This window comes from Prinia subflava, chromosome 9 (assembly GCF_021018805.1).
Source record: "Prinia subflava isolate CZ2003 ecotype Zambia chromosome 9, Cam_Psub_1.2, whole genome shotgun sequence".
In the NCBI taxonomy this organism is placed as follows: Eukaryota; Metazoa; Chordata; class Aves; order Passeriformes; family Cisticolidae; genus Prinia; species Prinia subflava.
In genome coordinates, this window is record NC_086255.1 from 75,233 (window position 1) to 95,641 (window position 20,409).

General features: G+C 40.8%; 2 protein-coding genes across 10 annotated transcripts in view; both read right to left on the reverse strand.

Moving 5' to 3' along the window:
- ALDH18A1 (aldehyde dehydrogenase 18 family member A1) overlaps positions 1–2,960 on the reverse strand; it is a 34,475-nt gene extending 31,515 nt beyond the window's left edge. The window contains exon 1 of one of the 4 annotated variants that reach the window (XM_063405004.1): positions 2,732–2,960. The gene's annotated coding sequence lies outside the window, so the exon portion shown is untranslated. Of the gene's footprint in view, positions 1–2,313; positions 2,630–2,731 lie in introns of those variants that run through there. The other 3 variants (XM_063405009.1, XM_063405006.1, XM_063405005.1) reach the window with 3 other exon arrangements.
- Positions 2,961–3,934: 974 nt separating this feature from the next.
- On the reverse strand, positions 3,935–18,950 carry TCTN3 (tectonic family member 3). Of its 6 annotated transcripts, none has more exons than XM_063405010.1 (13): positions 18,793–18,950; positions 18,007–18,128; positions 14,329–14,459; positions 13,285–13,393; positions 13,092–13,210; positions 11,961–11,996; positions 11,548–11,622; positions 11,320–11,445; positions 10,581–10,676; positions 10,286–10,383; positions 9,555–9,720; positions 8,761–8,898; positions 3,935–5,500 (listed from the first exon to the last, which is right to left on the reverse strand). In XM_063405010.1, the coding sequence occupies exons 1-13, from the start codon at positions 18,894–18,896 to the stop codon at positions 5,279–5,281; spliced, it is 1,542 nt and encodes a 513-aa protein (XP_063261080.1). In that variant the 5' UTR covers positions 18,897–18,950; the 3' UTR covers positions 3,935–5,278. The 6 variants fall into 6 exon arrangements, with proteins under 6 accessions (XP_063261080.1, XP_063261081.1, XP_063261082.1 ...); XM_063405011.1 differs by having other exon boundaries at positions 14,329–14,436; positions 18,793–18,929; XM_063405012.1 differs by having other exon boundaries at positions 14,329–14,436; positions 18,007–18,063; positions 18,793–18,927.
- Positions 18,951–20,409: the final 1,459 nt, after the last annotated feature.

Here is a 20,409-nt window from a genome sequence, read left to right on the forward strand (position 1 = left end):
ACAGAAGGATCCTTGCTGGTAGCAGGGAATCCTAGATTTCCTACATGATCAGCAGTTACTTACCTCAGTATACTTCGCAAGCATACTAAGAAGTGAGCAATGTAAAACTGTGGTTTCAGACAGTTAAAGGTAGCAAACCTTCAGTAATCCTAACGAGAGTTCCATCTTCAAGAAAAAGCATGGAACTATCCTGATGGTAATAACCATATGTGCAGGCACACATGCTTCAGTCCACCTACCCGCATCCCAGACGTAATTGCAAGAAATACAAATACATCTTTGTGCAAATTCCCCAGCTAGTTAAAAAGACAAAAAAACAGAAAAAAAATATCACAGAGTAGCTGCTTTACTCAAACTTTCTAAGTGAAGAACATAAGGACAGGTTAATTTATTCAAGCATTATTAAACCACTAATAAACCTCAAGATAGCATTAATTAGCATTTTTCAAGCATTTCCTTCCTCCTAACATCTCTTTACTCTTGCCTCTATCAAATCTTGCTACTTTCTTCTACCACCTGTTTTGAGCACTGAGCAGCAAAACATCAAGTTCGACCAGCTGTTAAGATACAGATGATACAACTAGCATTCCAGTGTGGTTCCAGTTTCCCTACATCCATCAAATGAAGGTTCTACAATTGCCAGACATCTCTCAGGAAAACAAGTAAAATAAAACTCATAGGTAGAACAGCAGTCTGTCAGATGCCCAGATAAAGTAAATGGGTAGGACAAGAAAGCAATCAAAACTAGCTGAATAATCTCCTAGTTTCCAGCTTTGTGGAGACTGGGGTTATTCACCTTCACACTACTGATGATTTTACGGTCTTGCAGCGCACCTACCTCCTCATTCCTCCATCTGCTGTCATGCTTGAGTTGTCCCTGAACAATTCTAGCACCAGAGGTGCACCAGTTTTGCCACCCCTTCTGATCAAAGCTGCAATTTTTGTCCCCAAGAAAGACAGCTTGATTATGGTAATAATCTGGTCAGAGACTAACTGACCCACCCATATATACAGGTGCATATTACCACCAGCAAGACAGAAGCACAGCAGTTCTTTAGACTGCACTGCCACTAATACATCAGCATAGGATGCTCTTGCTTTCCGTGTATCAAGTCTATGTCATAGATAACTAATGATCTCCATTGCTCTTCCTCCACCTCCCTGATTAGCCCAAACACAGTGCTGCACACTAGCCAAGGGAGAGTCCAGAACTACAGTAGAGGAGAGAGTACTCAAATTTGGATGAAGAAAGGATTCATACACTGGCATAATATGGCCTTTTATTCTGCATTTCAGTCCTTAAGTGATAATTTCTACCATTCAATTTACTTTTTCTTGCTACATCTTGAACTGACTTTTCAGAGTATCACGCACAGCAACTCTGATGTTTTCTTCCTCAGATGCTGCAGCAAAACATAAAAATACTATTGCTTTTGTATTCCTAGTAACACCACATGCAATAAGAACAGCTAAAGAATTACTGAAGCTAAGCCTGAAAGATGCTTACTTTGCTATTGAACGCAATTTTTGACAACTGCGACAAACAGTAGCTTAGAAGAGCAAGGAAAGATAGCAAAACAGTAAATCAGCAAAGCAGTTTACACAACAAAAAATACTCACTGACATAAATATGTAACAGGTAATATTGTTTCCGAAGTGATTAAACATAAATACTACAGAACAAAAAAGAAGAAAAGTTTATTTTAACCCTTTGTATATTTCTTCTCAGTATCCTCAAGAGCAAATCTGGGAAGAGGAAGAAGATAAACACTACAAGCATCCATCAGTTTGAGGGCACAGGTGTAAGTAAGCAGATGGAAAATTTTTATAAGCATATGGAAATATTTATTTTTCATTTGAAAAAACAAAACTCCTGACTTCATAGTATAGAAACAGTTGTCAAATAATTTTCATAAACCATGCAAGCTTTGCCTAAGTCTCCATTTATCTAGAGTTTGATTACTCTCTGCAGAGGGCTATCAGGTTACTCAAAACAAACCCTCATCTGATCCTGTTCTGTCTACTGTGAAGAAACAGTATGTGAAGAACACAGGGTTATCACAAAGTCAGGTCAAAACCTAGGGAGTGACTGTTAGCTGTCATGCAACTGTCGGGAGAGTTTAAATATTTTCTTTGGGTATGGAGAAATCTTGTTAAGTAGGCACAGGAGACCGGCAAGGAGAAAGAAACCTCAAAAGGAGCAACAGCTCCGCTCTCACAGCTCTCCGGATGGATAAGGCCCGTGCAGCTCTTGCCAGGTCGTCTGGTGCTGGCAGAGGATCAAATTGCGATTTCACACTGCCGGTGACTTACCCGCAGCAGTAACGCTGTGAGACCGCCGAGAAAAAGTGACCCCGAATCTGTACAGCTCTGGAAAGTCTGCAGGGTCCGAGAGACCGGCGGTGTGCGGGTGCCCCCCGGCAGTTCTAAGGCTGAGCTCACTTCCTTCCCTCCAGAGCCCTCTACCTTCTTTCGCGAGCGGCGCAGCAGCCGCTGCCGGTTCTCAACAGACAGGGAACGCGCAACCCCGACGGACGGCGGGCACAGCCCAGCACGGGACCGCCCCTCTGCGAAGGGACCCCCGCACTCCCTCTGCCACCTCCGCCCTGCCGGGCCGAAGCCCCGCGTCCGCAGCCCAGCCCACTTCTCCGCTGGGGCACGGCCGAGGCTGCCGGGGCCGGCTCAGCTCCGCGCTGCCCTGCCTGGCTCGGCTCGGCACGGCCTCACTCACCCGCCCGGCTCGGCCCAGCGCAGCCCAGCTCGCCGCCGCCTCAGTCACCCTCGCGTCGCTTCCGGCACCGTCCCGCCCGCGGCTTCTACAATTGCTCCTGCTTTGAAATCTAGAATTACTTCTTCCGAAGAAGCGAGGTTTGTGTTTGGAACGAACTTTAAAAATTATCTAGTAAAGATGTTTTCACCCGGGCAGTGTAAAAATGGACCTACTGCCTCCAAAAAGGGAGATGTTGGAAAGATGGCTCTACCTATGCTGGCAGCAGAGAGATTCAGTTTTGTCTCAGCCCTTTGGCAAGGAGTACAAACACTCCATTCCTGTGCATCTGACATATGAGTGTGTCTTGTGTGTGACACTGTCATAACGTTGCCTCAAACTGAATTGCAACACAGGCTATTTCAGATCGGGCAGGAGGGAAAACCACAACGTGACAAAGTAGACATGAAAATGAACCATCATAGGAAACTGCAGATTCTAAACCCACAAGCACTGTTGTCGTGTGGCTAGAATTTGAATATGCCTTAATTCAGCCTGGACCAAGTTATGGACAAGGCTCTTTCGAGCTATTTTTTGCTATGACAAAATGTGAAAGGAGCCAAACATGAGCTAGAAATTTTGACATGTTGGATGTTAGATAATTACAGCAGATAATTACAATATGAGGTGATGTATTCTTACAGCACTTTGTGTATTTGCAGCCCATAGAGTAAACAGTATCTCTGTGGTTATACATAAGTGAATTACCTCGATAATGTAGAAAACAAGGATGCCAAATCCATTTCATTCGAGCACTATCCCAACACATTTAGCATTGACATGTGACATTTGGGAAGTTTCTTCAGCTAAGCCTTTGTAATTCAGTTATTGTCACCTCTAAATTAATTTCCTGGATTCCACAAATTACGGACATGAAAGGACATGAGACACACCACAAATGTGTTCTGAGAAAAGCCCTTCAAAGGTATTATAGGCAGATCTGAGAAGCCACATCTATCTAAATACCAAAGGTTATTGCTGTATTGTGTAACAGTACAGTCCTGTGTAATACTGGAATGCACACGGTTCTGAATGTTCACACCAGCTTCTTTGGGCTGCCCCAGAACAGACAAGGAAGCTGCAGACACTTGCACAGCATTCCCAGCTAATAAACCATGCCAACAATCACAAAGATAAATATGTGACGTTAACGCAGAAGCTTTTAGATGGATTTTACTTTTGTTTTATTCGTATAATTTCCTTTGATATTCTGACTAATTACAAGCTTTTCAGTTTATTTTGCACTCCTTAAGCTTGTAATGAGGAGGAGTAACAGAGTTGCTATGTGCAGTATAGGTACAAAAGCAACAAATACATTTTATTAAAAGTAGGCTCTGATATTTTTGGTCCTTTATTGATTCTGCTGGAGTACTTGGCATCAGTTGGGGCAGATTTTTCCATCATCTGAAGAAGATAAATAATAAAATCTTTTGCTAAAAAAATATATTTTAATCTAACAGCTTCCTGGAACAACTGAGCAGATTTCCTGTGTGGTGGTAGAGGGCAGACTAGATAATCAGAACACCTCCTTTAACTTCAAAAACAATAAACTTATTTCCTGGTCCTAGAGACTGGGTCAGAGGTAAGGTATTGCAGCAAGCTTCAGTCTCATACCTACAATTTTTTCTAAAATATTCAATGTTTTAGCTTCAGAAATATTCACAAGACCTTCTGATGTGCTACTAGAATTTAAGTGGTTATCATTTCCACTTCAGTTCTTATCTGGAACAAGAGAGTGCTTCTTACCTAAAAAAACTCTATTCAGGCCCATTTCTTCAGGGGAAAAAAAAAGATCAGGAAAGAAGATGTTATGACAAACCACTAAAATTCAGCTGTATTTCAGAGTATGTGGCATTTACAATTACTTTGATCTGTGCAATACTGTTGCCAACATAAACAGCGATTAAACCATGAAAATTTCAATTGAATATCTGTATTTCAAAAGACACAGAAAAGCAAGATTCAAAAAGTGTCACAGAGGTGTGGCTGTCATCATCTAACAAGGACAGGTTAGGGGTTACTGGCACACGTGTCTACTCATAAAATAAGAATTCAGGCCACCTGGGAGAGCTCCTGTATTTTAAATGTTCAGTTAGTTCCATATAGAAAAATCAGGTGCTTCTCCAACAGGGAGCTAACTGAAAACAGCTCCAAAATGCTTTAATTGAACTTTGCTTCGCTCTCCATACTCCTTGGTTTAGACAGCATTCTTGGTTTCTGGGGACACAGACCAATCGTTTTAACATTCTCTTCCTTGTTCTTCATTAATGCAATGCCCCTGGATCTCTGCCTTTCTCAAGTGTGTCATTGCAGTGGCCTTCACAGATGGTTCACATACAGAGAATAGGGACATGAGAGGACAAGCTGTCTGCATGACTTAATCCAAAAACAGAAGGCACACAGATATCACAGACATGGTATAAAAACCTGATGACAAAAGTCCATCATCTGGATTGTATCCTGAATACATGAATTCACTCATCAAACTTCAAATACAGGCTCAATCTATTTTCAAAAGTAGAAAATACTAGACATTATTAGAATCAACAAGAAATACCCAGCCAGATCACCTCTGTAACTTCTTTCTACATTCAGGGCTACCTTGAATGGGAAAAAGATATCAAATGGGAGCTTCCAGTGCATTTGGGGCTGGCCTCGTGGAGGTTCTGGCCAATCTGTCATGTCAGTGAAGGTAACAACCGTTGTCACAGGTACCATGCTTGTGTTTAGAAACTGCAACAAGAAGGGAAGCAAGAAGAGTTTAGCAGTCTTAACACAAAAGGCTTAGCTCAGCTTTCTAATGGGGACTCACTGTAGATGACTGGCAAGCATGATGTCTTTGGGATGGTATGAGTTAAAGTGTCCTAAGTTTTCAGTGGAGTAAGCCCTCTTTCCCAAAATTGATACTTAGCAGGTAAATTGAGGGTGTAGTAAAGATCAGTAGCTACTGTGCATCATATGCTACAGATCTCCAAAATGGCAGCAGTGACTCAAGCTCTGCTACAGGAGGCCTTATACCCAGAAGAAAGACATACCAGCTAGTTAGTAGTAAGAACAGATGCAAGCTAGATTTATTTTTCATAAAAGACCATCTAGCTCTTTGGACAAGTGCTTGCTACCAGAAGGAACTGTCACAAGATGCAATCCTAATAAATGTCAACAAACTAAAGCAGGGACCCAATACAATAATAAATTTATTGCTTACATTTTAGGATGTTGTTTCAGGAAGGAGACAGATCAGTGAAGATCAAACAAGGGACTGAACCTTTAAGGTCTCAGTCCTTTTCTGTTTTAACAGAATGCTGCAAGAAAATGAATACACTAACTCTTTAAGCTACATGGAGTTTCATGGCTACCTTTGGCTGATTTAAGACCATGCTGTTGTCAAAAGACCAACCTCACTCCCTGCCCCACCTCCCAGCTCTGCATGCTAACACTGAGAGGGCATTTACTGTGAGCATACCTTCTGTGCTTGCACAGCTTTAAGCCAACCTGTGAAATTACCACCTCATTCATTTCCCTGAGAAGTATGTCAAAGATTGCCTTTAGAGCAAAATTCCATAGGAAGCATTCAAAAAATTTGCAAGATAGAGTTCATGACTCTTAAGGCAAAAATACTGTGACTCCTACTGGGGAATTTTTGTGGTATCCCTCAAGGTGAATTAAAAAATACTTCTGTGTTTTAAATAAAAAAGAAAAATGAAACGAACAATGCATTGGGTACAGTCCTGGTTCTACATGGAGTCTGCAAAGAGACATCATGAGCAGATTCCTTGTGCATCTTTGCACCTGCAGCACCAATCCTGAGAGCCTCAGCATGGGGCACTTCAGCCAGCTCTGCATCCATCCCCCAGGCCTGCTCTGCTGCCCAAAGGTGGCCCCTGAGCAGTTCCCATTCCAGAATGGCTACAAGACAATGCTGAGGCTATTTCTTCTCTCATCACCTGGAAACTTCACTCACTTGCAAGGTGTCCTAACATTCCTGCTTCCAGCCAGTTTAACACCTTCTTGCCTTTCATGCCAGATCAGTCCTTGACCACAACTCACCACTGCTGAGCAGTTAAAAGTGGAATTTCCCCAACATTCTGATGGATGTAAGTTCTCCTATCAATGAGTAAACACATGATAGGCCACGTCACTCTAGTCAACAAGAAGCCTCAAGATGATTAAGTGACTGGACCTTCAAAAACTGCCTTAAAATCAGAGAGATCAGTGCAGGGAAAATAACCCCATACACAAACCCTCCTGAACAGCTGGGAGAAGGCAACCATCAGCAACTTCCAGCATGCTCTTGTAGAGCTCGACATGATTTTAAAATGTCCTGTATTTTCATGAAGTCCAAATACAACTGTGATTAGATATTGTGGATAGGTATGGAAATCAGGATGTCTTCCCTGGATTCTCTGTTTTCTGGTCAGTTACTTAGGCAACTTTGCAGTAAGGCAGTGTTGTCTAAATAAAAAAAGATTTCTCTAAAGAATAATTAAAGGAACTAAAGGAATAGTTCTGTAGGCTAAAGCTGGGAAGTGACATAATTTGAAAGTAATGTGCAGCCTAGTATGCTTAAAAATAGCTGCAATTCATAACTACTGGCTATAGAGCAAGTTGGTCCTTTGCTAAAATGTCTTTACTAGCAATCCTAATTGATGGATTGTCACTGATGAAGTCAGTACTGATTTTAATAGCATGGGGGTTTTTTGCTGCCAGTAACTTGCCTTCTTATGATTAGCTTGGCAATATAGCTTAAAGCTCTAAAGTAATTAGCATCAGTTGCTCAAGCAAATCTAATCTGAATCTCTTTGTTCTTGATTAGCTAATCCTGAAGGATTTGCCCCCTGCACTTTTACTAGGAATGCAAATCTTTTTCCTCAAGAAGAGATTTTGTTAATGAAGCCACGTAACAGCTGATTTAAAAAATATTTTCATGCCATGGGGTATCAGTTTGCCTCAGGACAATATGAGTTTTACATGGTTAACATCTTCCTATCCTCTTCTCTTCATGTATTTTGCAAGAAAGGAGAACAAAGGGATACCACGAGATGCATTCAAACAAGTGTGTAAAAATCTCACTTAGACTGAGTCTGAAGTTCAAAGAGTTAACAGATCAGACAAGACACTTTCCATGTCATACCTCACTGCCATGAAGATGCCCAGGCGGGTGTCAGCTGCTCCCCCTAAAGCCTTTACAGAGAACTGTAAGCTTTGAAATGTATCTGCTGCCCAAAAGACTATATGATGTCCAAAAAAAAAAAAAAAATCACAATGGGATCCCCTGAGATATGCTTGAGAAAGACTGCTCATTGTCCTCTGTGGACATGTTAGCTGACATATTCCTGCTGACATCACAGAATCACCGAATGGTCTGGGCTGGAAGGGACCTTTAAAGGTCACCTAGTTCATGCCTTCTGTAATGAAGAAGGATGCCTTCAACTAGACCAGGTTGTTCAGAATTCTGTCCAACCTGGCCCTGAATACCCTCTTTCTGGCTTACAGCCTTCCTTCCCAGTTCTCCAAATATACTGCCATCAGCATTAGTCACTTACTCAGCTAATGGTGGTGATTGGTGATTTCAGAAGATCTAGAGGAACACAAATATCTTCTGTTCTGTGGAGTCTGAAATATTACTCAACTCAAATTCCGTATCAAGGCTTTAAGAGACAACTAAATAAACACGGAGTTACTGAATGTTTGTAACTACAACTTCATACCAACCATAACTGAAAGTTTAAAGATTGAGTCCTTAAGTGGTTAGAAAGTGGTTTAGAGTTGGAGTGAAGGTATCTTTTCCAGTTATACAACTGAGTGAGGACAGTACTGAAAAGACCACGAAACAACCTTCCTCTATAGAAGGCTACCATTGCAGCCAGACAACTGCTAAACTTCAGTAAATCTCAACTTTCTTAGTTTCAAGACCATTTGATTCCTTGGTTTTTAAATAACCTGTAAACCTCCTTTAATTACCTCTGTGTGAGGGAGGGTTTTTAGTTCCATACCTTGAGGAGACGACACTGGTAAAAGTGCCGTGCACCCAGTATTTGAGCTTGTGGGTTGGACAGGAGGCCCACTTTAGTCCACAGTATCTGTATCTCCAGGGTCACAGGAACCATACAACAGGAAGTGCAATTCACAGCCTGAAAATAAAATATACCCTAATCAACTTAATATAGTATTTTAAAAGTGATACAGGACTATTATAGTCAAAGTCTAGTATTTTGGATAATACAGGTCACATAACCTAAATCAGTAACTTCAACACTAACTCCGTAACTTCTGGTCAGGTCAACCACCCATTTTGGAGCTACATCCATCTTATCATTTCAGTTCCCATTAGGATTTATCTCAGCTTTCCCACCTGGATTTCACATTCCACTTAGCCATCCCCCCACAGATTAACAATTATTACAATACAACTGGCTCACAAACTTTAACCTTATTAGGTAATATGATAGGACATAAATATTCCTACAAAAACTTTCCCTATTCTGGAAAAGCAGAAAGGATTATAACAATAATTAATAGGGAGTAACCAGCTACTATCAGTTCCAAAAGGCTGTCAGAAAACTATATAATATAACACTAGATTCAGTATTTAATTCTTTTTACCCATTTAAATAGCAGGAGCAGGATTTAAGAGATAGGAAATCTGTCAGGGTTTGTTGGGTTTGAGGGTTTTTTTGTTAAGTACTCTAATAACATGAACTATATAATAACTGCTTTCATGTATTAAGACCCCTGAGTCACAGGAATGGAAAAATATTTACAGGTGGTCTTTTTGCTTTCATATTACCTGCACACTGCAGTTCTGAATCAGAATTGTCATCCACTCTTCTGTCTGGGTTGAATGAGCACTGCCAGTTATGGCAAAGTCTTCTGTTCTGTTCATCCCCTGAAAAGCCTTGTATAACTTCTGCTGCGTGTAACTACAGTTACTATCTTCCAGTACTGGGGATAAGCTGGAAACGAGAAAAGAACACCTTTTACAAAGTGATTTCCAGGACAAAAAAATCCCTAAAACCCAAAGCACTATCAACATCCTTTCTTTGCTCTTAGAATGAGTCAACAAGTATTGGTATTAAACAGATGCAGTTTCAATCCCCACTGCAATTAGAAGGAAGAAAACTATGGCAGGGTAATGCGTGATAAGGAAAACTGACAGCTCTTTAGCCATCTTATCACATCAGTGGTCCTACACTTGCCCTGTCAAAAGGGGACTCCAAATCATCAAAACAACCACTTTCTAAGACTGACTCCTCAACTCTACTCTTGCCCAAGACATATTGCCAGACTAGAGCCCCAAAATGTCCCAGAAGAACTTCACAATGTTCAGATTATTCTAGCAGTCCACCATCTTTCCTATATTCAAATTCTCTTAGGAGTATATGAAAGATCTGTAGAAACCCACTGGTGACCTCAGCGAAGGACCTAGGGTCCACAGCAGTACCTGAGAGACTATGGAAAAACATGCTGAGTCCACAACTTCCAACTGTCAGAAAGGATGATTGCAGAGTGTGTTGTTACCTGATTTTGCAGCCTGTTCTCATATTCCTTCCAAACTGTACTGTGTGTCTGAGGAACTGTGAACAACTTCCATCACTTTCACTCCTTAATATGCTCATCTGAGAGACTGCACATCAAGAAGCCAAACAGAAGTATAAACAGACAACACACAACGCTAATCTTGTACCTAACAATCCACTCGCCCCATATTCCTCTTCTTCCTATCAGGGCACTATAAAAGTCCAGACAGTGCAGTGCTAGACATCAAAAAAACCCCCACAGTGATAAATAAAATCTCATAGCAGAAAAAGGATACGTGTTGCATGGCACCACTGTTTGCAATCAATAGTGGTGCTCCAGTGATATAGCCAGGGTTTCCACTTCTAGGCAACATATGAGAAGGAGTCCTGGTCTACAAAGATGCAAAGGGAAGAAATAGAAAAAGAGGAAAATATTAGCACCAATGACATCCATTCATTTTCAAAGATCAAATTCACATTCTCAAAAATGTAAATGTAAGCTGTTTTTTGAATGACTATTACTGAACAAAAAACAACAAAAGCCCCCCAAAACCGCAAACAAAACAAACAAAAAACAACTCCCCCAACCCCAAACAAACAAAAAAACCCCAAATAAAACAAAAAAACAAAACAAACAAACAAATCAAAAAGCCCAAAATCAAACCAATCAAAAAAACCAAAAAACTAGACCATTAAAAAAACCACAAAAATCCCCCAAATAAACAAAACAACACCTAAGACCAAACCATCAGACCAAATCAAGAGCAAAAATAGTCACATTAAAATAATCAGCTCCTTGAAATTTGTGCAATGAAAGACTCCATGCTTGTGCTGAGCCTGGATTTTTCTACTCGCAGTTACCTTGAGACCAGAAATGCCTCCCCTCCATCTGCAACCATCTGCACCCCAGGGTTCTGTTACTACTATACCACAGTGACACTGCTCTAACCTTTTCAGGTCTCATCTGTACAAAAATGAGTCACAAACTACAGACTACAAACTTGGTAGAATTCCAGGGAGGATGGGGATACTAACCCAGAAGTGCATGGTGAAATGCTGCTGCAGAGAGGATCTGGAGTTCACAGAGATGTTGCTCACTTTGAACTGGACAGAAACACTCTGAATCCCACTCGTGCCACTATATTCTATCTCATAGATCACCTGGAAGTCCAATTTATAGAATAATAGGAGACAGAGTAAGGTAATAGAGCAATGACTTTAGCTTGTGTTAAGCTGCTCTAAAAGGAAAGAAGATTCACGTACCTCAGAAACAACATTGGTGCATGTGTTGTCTTTCATGTGGGGAGCTCCAGGTGGTGAGACTGCAGTGACATTTACCTGTAAACAGTACACATACTAACAGTTAGTATTTGTTTAAAAGGAGAGCGCACTTTTACTCTTTTTTACTGCTTTTCCATCCAAGTCAGATCTACTTCCCTGCCGTGATCTGGAGGGCACATCACACTGCTCCAGATCCCAAATCTTTCTCCAGGAAAATAAGCTACCTCCCTGACTTTAGTTCTATCTAGGCCCATTCATTTAAAAATACACCCTTACTTATGTCCTTTTTTCCTATACTGTCCTACTTTTGTCAAGAAAAATCTTGCCTCAGACACAGTACATTCTCATTTTCTCTTCAGAAGCAGAAATTCTTTTCACTGGCAACAGAGACTGACCTTCATGGACTGCATAACGGTGTCATTAATTGGGACCTGGGGAAAATAAGCAAACCATTTTACAATACCAATAAAAAGCTGAGTAAATTGCTATGTTTGCAAGTGACTGAAGCCATAAAATCATTACAAAAGAACCTGATATTATATTGATAAAATTATTTCTATTTATTCCAGACATGAAAACTTGTTATCATTTTGTAATCTATAAATCACAGACATAGTCCACAGAAGGCATTTTAAAATACTAAAAGATAAATTTAAGCTTGGCCCAGGTAACATCCTGCAGAATGCAGGTACTTTGATGTGTCACATCTCTGATTCATTCCTGAAACTCTGTCTTCTGCAATCAAGTAAGTACTTCAGCGTCCAGTTCAGGAAAAACTGAATTTTGGCAACAGTGACAAAGAAAGCCCTGAAAACATGAATGAAATCTGATCAACAGAATATTCTCTACTAGTTAAGTAGACTTAGATTTCCAATATAAGGGTGAACTGAGTCGTCAGCCTTAATAAGTACTCCTTATTTACAATATTGTTTTCTCTTGGAAGAGCAGAAAAATTCTGCAAGGTGAGAGGAGACATTTTCATGTAAGCATTCAGTAAGACCAGTGGGATGAACCCAGAAGAGTAAATTGGTTACTTTAAACTTACGGTCAGGATAAATAGTAGAGAAATTGATATGGATATAAAGAGCGCTAATATTAATAAGGGGCCATCAGTATGATTTTAGAGATAAAATCTTATGTAAAAAAAACCACCCTAATTCTTTACTGAGAACTTGTATTGCTTGGTTGATCAAGCTGATGGAACAGACAGGAATACTCTGATAAACAATCCATTTAAAATGTGAGAGAATTTTAGATAAACCATTAAAACTATGAAGTATCAATGAAGTACCTGTTAAATACATTAAAAATTTGCTAATAACAGAAATTTATTGGAAAGTAGTTTGAACTGAAGGATTATCACCAGTCATAACATTTTTAACAGGTTTCCCAGCAAGAAGGCCTCAGCCTTTGGGAGACAGGGACATATCAGATGACCTTCAGTTTTACAGTTACCTGAAGTCCCACTGGAAGGCAATGCAAAGCCAACTAAGATTTTGAACAAAAGCAAGAAATATGAAATGCACCTTTAGCACAGTAAAGTCACGGTAGTAGGAAGCAGCATCTAGGGCAGGGTCAGTCATGCAGCTCTTGCTCAAGTTGGCAAAAATCCGAGTACAGCTTGTGCTTTTACTGTCCAGGAAGCCTAGGTGAGTTAAGACATGACGACACATAAAACAGATGCAGACCACCCTAAGACATTGTTCTCCCTTTACTAACCAGCAGGATTTCCATCAACACAAAGTCCACTGGCTCCCATTTTTACTGGCTGTCTAAGCATGCTCAATACAGATGATGAATCAAAGTAGATCAGGATTGGATCACCAGCCTGAAAAGACAATTTGGAGAAATCACAAAGTTAAAGTGGAATACTAAGGCCAAGGGTAAGAGACAAATCTATACTTTGTGTACACCCAGTTTTGTCTAAAAGGTTGTCCAGCCTCTTAAATACACAGCAACTGACCAGAAACTTTTTATTCACTGAAAGTACTGAGAGATAAACAGATCAGCAATGTGCTCTGGTAACCAGGAGGGCCATCTGTGTCCTGGGGTGCATCTGGCTCAGCATCACCAGCTGCAAGGGGGAGACTGATGTTCCACTCTGCTCTGCATCCTGGTATGGCCTAACCTTGAGCTCTGAGGGCACTTTTGGGTGCTCCAACATAAGCCATAATGCTACTGTAGAGCATCCAAAAGAAGGTTACAAAGATGGTGAAGGGTCTCCAGGGGAAGCTATACAAAGAATGGCTAAAGTCACTTGGCTTGTTCAGTCTGGAGGAGACTGAGGGGAGACCTCATTGCACCCTGCCGCTTCCTCTCGAGGGGCAGACACTGATCTCTGCTCTCTGTGACGAAGGACAGGACCCAAGGAAATTGCTGGAAATGTGCCAGGGGAGGCTTTGGCTAGGTATCAGGAAAAGGTTATTCCACCAGAGGGTGGTTGGGCACTGAACAGGCTTCTCAGGGAATGGTCACAGTCTCAAGGCTGATGGAGCCCAAGAAGCATTTGGACAACACCCTCAGGCACAGGCATTTGGACAGCTCTCTCAGGGTGGCATTGCTGGGGCTGTCCTCTGCAGGGCCAGCAGCTGGACTTGATGATTCTTGTGGGTCCCAACCAACTCAAGATATGCTATGATCCTGTGATAATATGGCTGGTACGTACAAAATAAGAATCTTTCGATCTGTTCTCATTAGATGGCATTACAGACAGCTTTAGTAAAAGCATATGTGCAAATTGATTGTTATTTTCTTTCAACTCACACGATAAAAAGCAGAGAACGATGGCTGAACTTGTGATGGTGCTAAGAAAGAGTGCCTGCCATACTTCTTTAAGAACTCCACAGAATCCGATTCTTTGATATCCTGTGCCTGTTGAAAATAGTTCAGCTTTGCTAGAGATTGAAAAGAGGAAAATAAGAAATCCACCAATATTAAGTTACTAGAAAAGATAACAGTAAATACTGTGCCAATATTTTTAAAAGGAATAACTTAAGTAATTGTAAGCTAGCTGGTGCCTTATATTATATTAATTAATCCATAATAACACTTCTAATAGGCTAATATGATCTACAAACAGGATGATATCATGAGTACGGTTCATGGGAAACAGATATTAACACACAAAGTGACTTTCCAAAAGGCATGAGACTCCTTAACAGCTGTCTTAATATGTGCTGTAATTTCCGTGAGATGGCCAAATTAGACACACATGAAATTTTAATTACAAAGTACTACCCATTTGTGAGTTCACTAAAAGCAACATTAAAAGGATTCAAAGCATTTAAGTAAAACTAGCAATTGGTAAAACTCAAGATTAGTATGAATAGATAATAGGCATCCTAAAAATCCAGATTTTCTATTGGTATCCTACAGTGCTACCTTCCTGACCTGGTGGTATTCAATAGTATGGTTATGATGCTATAATTTATTAATTAATCATAATTTATTATGATGGTATTATTTATTTATAATATGTATTAATTTATTACTGCTAAAGCACTGTTATAAAATGGCAAATTATTAAAGGCATGCTACATAGACTCATCCTAATAGGAATAACTTTTCAATGCATTCAAATGAAGCGTCTTAGAACAATCAAGGATTACATATCCTACTGACAACAGGAACAAGCAGCAGTATTCTCAATTACAGTAGTATCAAAAAGAATTTACATAATCCAGTAGATTTGGGAGAAAGAAAAAGAACAGTAAAGAAAGAACCTTAAGCTCTCAATATAATTGTGCTGTTCAAGGGCAGAGCAGATCCTCAAAGGTACAGCACAGCTAGCAGAAACAAAGCTTTTTAATATCCAAATGTATCATTAATTAAGCAGTCAAATAAATCTCTCAAGGAGATAAAAGTCAAAGGAATATTAAGCTCCTACAAGGTTCACAAAAATAGCAGAGCAGCTCATTTAATAATCACTTGAGGATATCATCATTAGATCAAAAAAGAAAACATTTGCAGTCATGCTGCAGCCATTTAATTTATTTAGTTCATCACATACTCTTCCATTATCACTTACTACCATAGGTTAACAACATTACATAATGCAAAATATACCTGAAAACTGGAAGGAAATACCTTCTGCAGCAAAACTTAAGATATTCAAACTGCTTAAGTTTAGATACTAAAGGCTATTTAATCTTGTATAAAAAGGCAAAATAAAATTTAATCTGCTAGCAATGGTTTCAACGAGGTGAAGTCAACCTGTGCATCACTTTTACCGGCCACAATAATCCAACAGGGCTCAATTATATCTCTGGCAAAGGTAGCTCATCACACCATCCTGGAAAAGCTGCTGCCACAATCAGTTGAATAAAATCTATGTGTTCCTATATTTCCATGGGAAAGGCCACTAAGGAGGAGGCTGTTTCTACCAGAAAACGTTATGATCCTTCAGGTGATCCCAAATAAAGTCCTTCACATACATTCTTCCAACAACAACATAGAAAAGGAAAGGGCCATGTGAACAGTGAATTCTATTCCCAGGTGTACTACAGCTAACATATACAAGCAGTCAAATGTTCAGGCCTCTCCAGTGGGCCTAATCATGTGATAAGATACAGGACCCAAATATCAAACGACTAAAAAAAATCTGGTGCCATCAATCTGGCCACAGATAATTCTTTCTGTGCATAATATTAAAAATTCAGAATCCTTTTAATCTTATTTTTAGAACATTATGAGTGGTGTGGGAAAAGGGTAAAATTTAGATTCCAAGTTATAGGCTGGAAAGCCCAGGAGCCTGACAGCACTTTAGGCTGTGGTTAAACCCTCACCTAAATTCATCTTTACTGTGAGACCTACTGAAAACTGTAATGGGTAAAGTTCTAGCACTACTACCTATCATATTATGAAGCTCTCGTAATTTCTTTGTTCCTCCCTGTATGCAAAACACTCAGGCAAAATCTGTAAACAGCTAAAAGCAGGACAAGATCATAAAAGATAATAACCTTGTTTTGACTAGCTGTTGTACCTATTAATCTCCTGAGTCCCTCCCTCTCAGGGTTGTTGTTTCCCTGAGATTCTCCTTGGGGTTGGTGTTCCCCAAGGTACTAAGGGTTCCCCCAAGGTTGCTGTTCCCTGGGTGTTTCCTCTGGGTTGCTGTTCCCAGAGGTAATAAGGTTTTCAGTCTTCTCTTTGCCCTAAGTGTTTCACACCAGAGGTAGAGACGACAAGCTGAGTCCGCCAGTGCATGTTTCCAAGGTTGTTTATTCTTCATTATCTCAGTTCTTTCTCAGCTCTGCCAGGCCTCCCTGGCAGGGTACCTTATCTTAGTTCTTTCTCAGCTGTGTGAGGCATCCCCAGCAGAGCAGGACACGTGGCAGGACTGGGCGGGTCAGAGAGCCCCACACCTTATGTACAGTACCCCTGACCCAACCACCGTCCACAGCGTACTTTTTATTTGCAAAATTTTACCCATGCCTACTACCTATGCTAACATGTCAGTTCTACTCTAAACCAATCCTTGAGATCCAACTCAGCAGAAAATGGGAGACGAGAGCAAGAACAAGGAGCACAGGGGCCACTCCCCAATTCCTCCATCTTGCCTCTTCAACCCCATATAATAAAAATCCTAGATTCTACATTTACATTCTATGATAAACGAAATACTACTTATTTTGAATTCTCTCAGCTTGTGATTCTTCATACAATGTGGGCATTCACTCCCATGGCCAGGGATCAGAGGCAGTGTCCTCCTGGGCTCTGTGTGAGGCTGGCTGACCCCCTTGTACAGATCCCAGACCCCCCTGTCTGGTCTCCAAACCCTCCAGGGTGGCCAGAGGGATGTTCTAGACTCCAACACCTCCCAACCTAAAATACTAAAAGATTTAGGTCAGAAACAGATGGAACTGTGGGTCACAACTCCCAGACAAACAACTAAAAAGAGAAAACTGTAGGTGTTTAAATGTGAGACCACAGCAATACCACTGAATTCCAGGAACTGGATATTGAATCACTCAAATGAAGTACAATGTGGAAAGCAGAAAGAGAAAGAATGTCAATGGCATATCCTACAGGATATATGATTATCAGTGAAAAGAAACGATCACCAACAGAGAAGGATGAAAATAAGCACATATAATGAAGAATCCAAGACACAATATGAAAACGCTTTCTGAAAACAATGGCAGTGTGGTATTTCAAACGTCAACCCTTATCGGCTGCTCTATGTGTAGCCAACTATGTAAGGTACATCAGATACATAAGCAATGGATAAAGACTTATTTGTGCTCACCTAGAAACCCTACCCTAAATAAAAAGGTAATAATATTTTTCTTTGTTTTTTCTTTGGTGATCAGACCCTGATTCACTATGCTCTCCCTGAAACAGTAAGAACCAAAATAATTAACAACAATTAAAATGTGTAGCTCAAAAAAAGTATTATCTAAGGAGAAGCAATCTATGAACAAAATACATGCAAAGATTGCTTACAGTCATCCAACTGCACACAGAACAGCAGATCACGTCCACCAGGATCGGAAACGACATCTGTAGAATAAGGGGTGTTACTTCTGAAAATCAGTGACTTTTCCACACACACTTGACTCACGGACCTGTAAAGACAAGCCCCCCCCCACCCAGCAAACTGTAAAATGGACCATACTTGCATAATTTCGTATTTTACATTACATAATGCAAACAACCCAACACAGTATTACTTTTCATCAGTTTAGATGAGCTGTTGTACAATTTGCATTGATAATCAATTACAGAAAGCCTCTGTTGTCACTGTAGTAACTTTGTGGACACTCAGTGTAATCAGAAATCACTCTGACATTTTCTGGAAGGAAAAGTGATTAAAAACAAAATCAGTGTCCATATATTACAGCTCCTCTCGATACTCATCTCAAGGGCAATCTTCAAAGACAGACTTTACTCTTAATAGCTGAGACCATCTTCCTCACTGACAGCAGCTCGCGGTCTGTAATTGTTTGACCGTCTCCTCATAGTACTCCAAAGCTCCTTTTTCTTAAGCCCAGACTTCCCAGCTCCCACCGCCAGCTGCCTCATCACGGAGTAACCAAGCCTAGCTTCATCTCGTCCATTGCGTTGTCGGCCGCGGGACGCTTTTCCCAGTCCCCGGCCCGGCGCTAAGCTATCCCTGGGCCCGGGGGCGCGGCAACACCACCGCGAAACACAGACGGCCAAGCCACAGTTCCCGCCGGGATCTCCTGGCCCGCCTCGGCCGGCTCCGGGCAGAAGCCCATCCCTACCCACCTGCTGCCGCCGGAGCGACGGGACGCGCCCGCGGGGCTGAGGGCGGGCAGCAGCAGCAGCAGCAGCAGCAGCGGCGGCAGCAGCGGCGCGCCGGGGCCGCCCATGGCCGCACACCAGCGCCGCAACCCCGCGCAGCCGCTGCGCCTGCGCGGCAGAAGGGGCCGGGACGGGAGGGCGGGGCAGCGCTCTTCTAAAATACCATTTCGGAGTGAATTTCAGGTAATTGAACCTGCTCTGTCGACAGCTACTAGAAGTCAAGTACTATTAATGAATTCATATTATGGCATAATGATTGCGTTAAGAGCAGTTGTGTCTAACATTAAACATGAGCGACCCTATTCTGCTATCATTTAAATGATAAAAATTGAGTGGGTCATTAAGCAATCACTGCTTTACATTATATGAGAGTGCATAAGTTGGTCTGCAGAGCTGCCTAGGTAAAAACACAGTGTTTCACTAGTTCTAGACCCTGTATCACAAGCATTTCTACACAGTGGACCAGATAGGAGAAGATTCTTAATTTTGACATCATGAAATTTTTTCCCAGACAAATGCTAGAGCTTAGTTAAAATCCCACATAGATAAGTCCTGGGAGAGTTTGGCTTTTGTAGTTGTATCTTTTAAATAAAAATATTTTGAGGTACTTTGTAGGAGGTTCTTTTTCATACAATATTTATTTAACATCTGACTCTGACTTGCATAATATAGTGGAGATTAAAAAGTCGGTATGTGTTCAAGGAGTCAAATAAGGCAAATTCGTGAGAGGAAGCATGTCAAATGTCAATAAAAATGCAGGTACTGTAACAGGGCCTGCTCAAGTTTGCTGGTTTTGAGCTGTTGGAAGCTTCAAGGATTCCTTACTCTGGAAATACTACAATACCTTGTTTGAAACTCTTCCTTAGCCTTCTACAGCTCATCTCTATCAAAGGAAAGCTCAGTGGCTAGGCCTTTGTTCTGATCCTGTTCCACTCCTGTGTTCAGTGTGTACTAGATTTTCATCAGAAGCCAAGATGGAGAAGAGATAACTTAAGCCATTATTTTTTTTTGCAAAGAAGGACAGCACAGATAACAGAGGCATTGTGTCATTGGATATTTACTTATCATTTGCTGTCTTTCATTCTGTATAAAATACACCCACTCCACAGTAGATTAACTGCTTCAATGATTTGGTTATAAGTGCTTTCTAGGAACAACTAATTAAACGTAAATAAAAACAGATTGATTTAACTTTTTATTCAGAGAATTGACAGTGGAAAATAATGATACAACTTATGTGATCACGATCGATTTCCGAACAAAGAGAATAAGATTCATAGTGTTTATAGATAATACTTCCAGTTTGTCTAAATCTCTTTGCAGCCTAGAACTTTTGTTTCTCCCCTTCATTGCTCTTTATGTGCATTCATGGCTCTACATTAGTATGCAGCTTGGGAATAAATGGAATCTATATGTCCAGTCTTCTGAGGGTCACATGTGAATTCCATGGGATGTAATGAGAAGGGACAGCACCTACAGTACAGATAATGAAGCTGGCCTTAAGCTGCCTTAGGACAGAACAGAAAGAAAGGAGCAACAGTTGAGAAAATGTTGCTGAAAACCATTTTTGTATTCTCTTAA